Source organism: Myotis nattereri (genome assembly GCF_964212035.1).
Source record: "Myotis nattereri genome assembly, chromosome: 4".
NCBI classification, from domain to species: Eukaryota; Metazoa; Chordata; class Mammalia; order Chiroptera; family Vespertilionidae; genus Myotis; species Myotis nattereri.
This window is the reverse complement of record NC_138079.1, coordinates 5,940,193-5,943,897: the sequence shown is the minus strand read 5'-3', so window position 1 is coordinate 5,943,897 and position 3,705 is coordinate 5,940,193. Positions and strand designations below refer to the sequence as shown.

The window sequence follows — 3,705 nt, the reverse complement described above, 5'->3', positions numbered from 1 at the left end:
GGCATGTGCCTTTGACCGCAATCAAACCAGGACCCTACAGTCTGAAGGCCTACACTCTATCCACTGAGCCAAACCAGCTAGGGCCATATTAGACAACTTTAAAAATGAAAGCTACATGTTAATATTTAGAGTAAAGAGGAGTTGAAAATAGCCTGAAAGGAAGCCAACCAGGTACAGGCAGTCCAGCATGAAGTACATTGAAAAGACCAATCAATAGTAAGAATTTGATGATACCTGCACTTGGAGTATACCTTTTAAAAAAATGTTTCTATTGATTTCAGAGAGATAAAGGGAGAGGGAGAAAAGGATAGAAAATCAATGATGAGAGAAGGATAGAAACATCATTGTTCGGCTGCCTGCTGCATGCTCCTACTAGGAATGAGCCTGCAACCCGAGCATGTGCCCTCACTAGGAATCGAACCATGACCTCCTGTTCAATCACTGAGCCATGCTGTTGTCTTCTTAAGGAGGGTTCATGGCTTCCTATGAATCTTAGGAGCCTGTGCAGTGGTTCTTCAAATGCAGCTTTTCATATCTGCCACAGATGTCTCCAACTTCACTGAACATAGTGTTGTAAGAGACACATACTCGCCCAGACCAAGAGGAGAGCTTCTCTTTCAGCTCCTAGCAAAGCAGGCGACCTTGAGAATCCCTTAGTAAAGGGATGGGAACCATGCACTTAAATGTGGTATGTATTATCTCCACATCCCAGGAGGTCCATTAGGCATTTCTTGGTGGGAAGAGGTCCAAAGTCCAGCATCTTTTCCTTCACTTTTCTGAGTAGATATTCTACCTACTGGATTCCCAGAATCTTCACTGAAGTAGCAGTCCTTGACTTTATCTTCCTCATGTGTATCTTACTAAAGCATTCTAGCCATATTAACCATTTGTTCTATATTCTTTCAAACCCCTTTATTTTCATTTATATATATACACACAGATATTCCACATTTATTTACTCCTCACCCAGCTGCTTTTAATTTTTTTTTCTCACTATAAAACATATAATGGTGGCTTAACCAATTCTGACATCTACACTCTCAACTCCCACTCACAGAATCTCCTTTGAATGGGATGAAAGAGATATTTTGGACTGAGAATACACAAGATGATAACAAGCATCCTTTTTAAAGCTCAGTTTAACCAGATGCAGAAAGAATTTGTTATTAGGCGTAATGGGTGTGGTTTGTCTTTTTTTGTATAGATTGGGGAATTTGCAGGTGGGTCTAACACTAGATTCTTCTATTTCTGAGCCAGATGTGCTCACAAATAGAAGTGGCATACATTACTGAATGGATGTTTGCATGATAAATTCCTCCCTCATTAAAAGCCGAGGATTAGAATACTCAAAGCAGTATCCTCTTTTTTCATTCGCCAGGCACAACTAGGTCACATGAGTATTTATCCTTCAATGGATAATTTCCAGGGGAACTAAATTTTTTTCATAGCTCTTCTGATTTTATGTCTTTGTCCCCTAGCCTGGTTATTTCCAAATCTATCCATATGTAAAGTTAAATGCTTCTGAATGCTTAGCTCTTTGAAAATAATGGAAAAATAAAGGAACATTCAATAAAATGTGTATGTCTTGTAGGGAAAAATCTAGTTTAAATAAAATTGAAGCATATGTCTGCAGATTTCCTTTTAATGCAGGAAAAAATAACCATAGGGCTCAATGGAAACTCTTAGAAATTGGTCCTTTAAAGGTTATAGGAAAAAATATTTTATTTTGTAGATGGCACAACTGAGGTCCATAAGGACTCAAGATAGCTGGGGTGAGAATTGCAAGGTGGTTTTCTTTGCCTCTCCAGGGAATCAGAGAACTAATACTGAATCATTTATAGTAATTAAATCTTAAAATCAAAGCAAGATTTGTACAATGGCATATCACCTAGGCATAAAAAGGAACATTTTATCCAAAAAAACAAAGACACTAACTTAGAAGATATATGTACCTCCATGTTCATCACAGCATTATTTACAAGAGCCAAGATATGGAAACAACCTATGTGTCCATTGATGGATGGATGGTTAAATAAATTGTAGTATATACACAATGGAATATTAGTTAGCCATAAATAGAATAAAATCTTGCCATTTGGATCAACATGGATGGACCTGGGCATTATGTTATGGGACATAAGTCAGATAAAGACAAATACTGTATGATTTCTCTTACATGTGGAATCTAAACACAAAACAAGAGAAAAGGAAAACCAAGATTATAAATGCAAAGAACAAATTGGTGGTTACCAGAGGTAGGGGGTTGGGGGTAGGATAAATGGGTGAAGTATGTTTAAAGGTTAAAAAGGAAAAAAAATGGGAAGGAAAAAAAAGCAATGCATTTGAGAAATATCACCTTGGTTGTAGAGTAGAGAATGTAGAGAGCCAGGGAGACGAAAGCTACTGCCATAAATAGTCAAAAGAAGGAGTCAAGGACTGATACGTGTGACAACATGGGTGGAGCTTGAAACATAATGTGAAGGGAACTAATCTAGACACGATAGCGGCAGCGAGGGCAGCGAGGAGGTCACTGAAGCACTCGGTTCTCTCGGCAGTGCAGGGAACTAACCACCACCATGTCGAGCAAAGGGGCAAAGACCAAGGCCACCAAGGAGCGCCCCCAGCGCGCACCATCCAATGTGTTCGCCATGTGTGACCAGTCACAGATTCAAGAGTTTCAAGAGGCCTTCAACATGATTGATCAGAACAGAGATGGTTTCATTGACAAGGAAGATTTGCATGATATGCTTACCTCCCTGGGAAAAAATCCAACTGATGAGTATCTAGATGCCATGATGAATGAGGCTCCAGGTCCCATAAATTTTACCATGTTCCTCGCGATGTTTGGGGAGAAGTTAAATGGCACAGATCCAGAAGATGTCATCAGAAATGCTTTTGCTTGCTTTGATGAAGAAGCAACTGGCACCATTCAGGAAGATTACCGGAGAGAGCTGCTGACAACAATGGGAGATCGGTTTACAGATGAGGAAGTGGATGAGCTGTACAGAGAAGCGCCTATTGACAAAAAGGGAAATTTCAATTACATTGAGTTCACACGCATCCTTAAACATGGAGCAAAAGATAAGGATGACTGAAAAGAACTCCAAATTGCAGCCAAATGTTCTTTGTCGCCACATTGGGTATTTCTGAGACTTTCCCTTAGAGTCCATAACATGCCCTCGCTTTGCAGCTTTTGCCTTTCTTGTGGTATTTATTCTCAGCCATTTTGGGCACAGCCATCTCTATAATCAGACTGGAAGTAGGACTTTTTGTGATTTTCAGAATAGAAAATAGGTAATTGAACTTACCAGCCTTCCCCACCCCCTCATAACTGCAATCTACACAGAGTCAATATATTTTTTCAGAAAAGTAATTCACTCAATTTTTTTCTGAACCATAATTAAATTTTATGATCAAAAAAAAAAAAAGAAAAAGAAATAATCTAGACACAAAAGGCCACATATTGTATGATTCCATTTATATGAAATGTCCAGAATAAGCAGAAATAGAAGGTAGATTAGTGGTTACCGAGGCTGGAGGAGGGGACTAGGGCCTGGTTACTAATGGGAATGGAGCTGGTTTTTGTGGTGATAGGCATTCTGGGATTAGATAGGGTGATGGTTGCACAATTCTGTGGATGTACTAAACATCGCCAAGTTTATACTTTTAAAGAAGGCACTTTTGAACGGTGATGTATGTATAGTT

At 39.2% G+C, this 3,705-nt stretch overlaps 1 protein-coding gene across 1 annotated transcript; it reads left to right on the top strand.

Moving 5' to 3' along the window:
* The first annotated feature begins 1,281 nt into the window (after positions 1 to 1,281).
* LOC308517457 (myosin regulatory light polypeptide 9-like) lies at positions 1,282 to 3,417 on the top strand. The gene has a single exon (XM_081088605.1). It carries the CDS (start codon positions 2,577 to 2,579, stop codon positions 3,093 to 3,095), a length of 519 nt encoding a protein of 172 aa, XP_080944731.1. The 5' UTR covers positions 1,282 to 2,576; the 3' UTR covers positions 3,096 to 3,417.
* The last annotated feature ends 288 nt before the right edge of the window (positions 3,418 to 3,705 follow it).

What these genes read in the sequence shown, in the direction of transcription:
- LOC308517457 (XM_081088605.1), top strand. Translation starts at nt 2,577, where the DNA reads ATGTCGAGCAAAGGGGCAAAGACCAAGGCCACCAAGGAGCGCCCCCAG.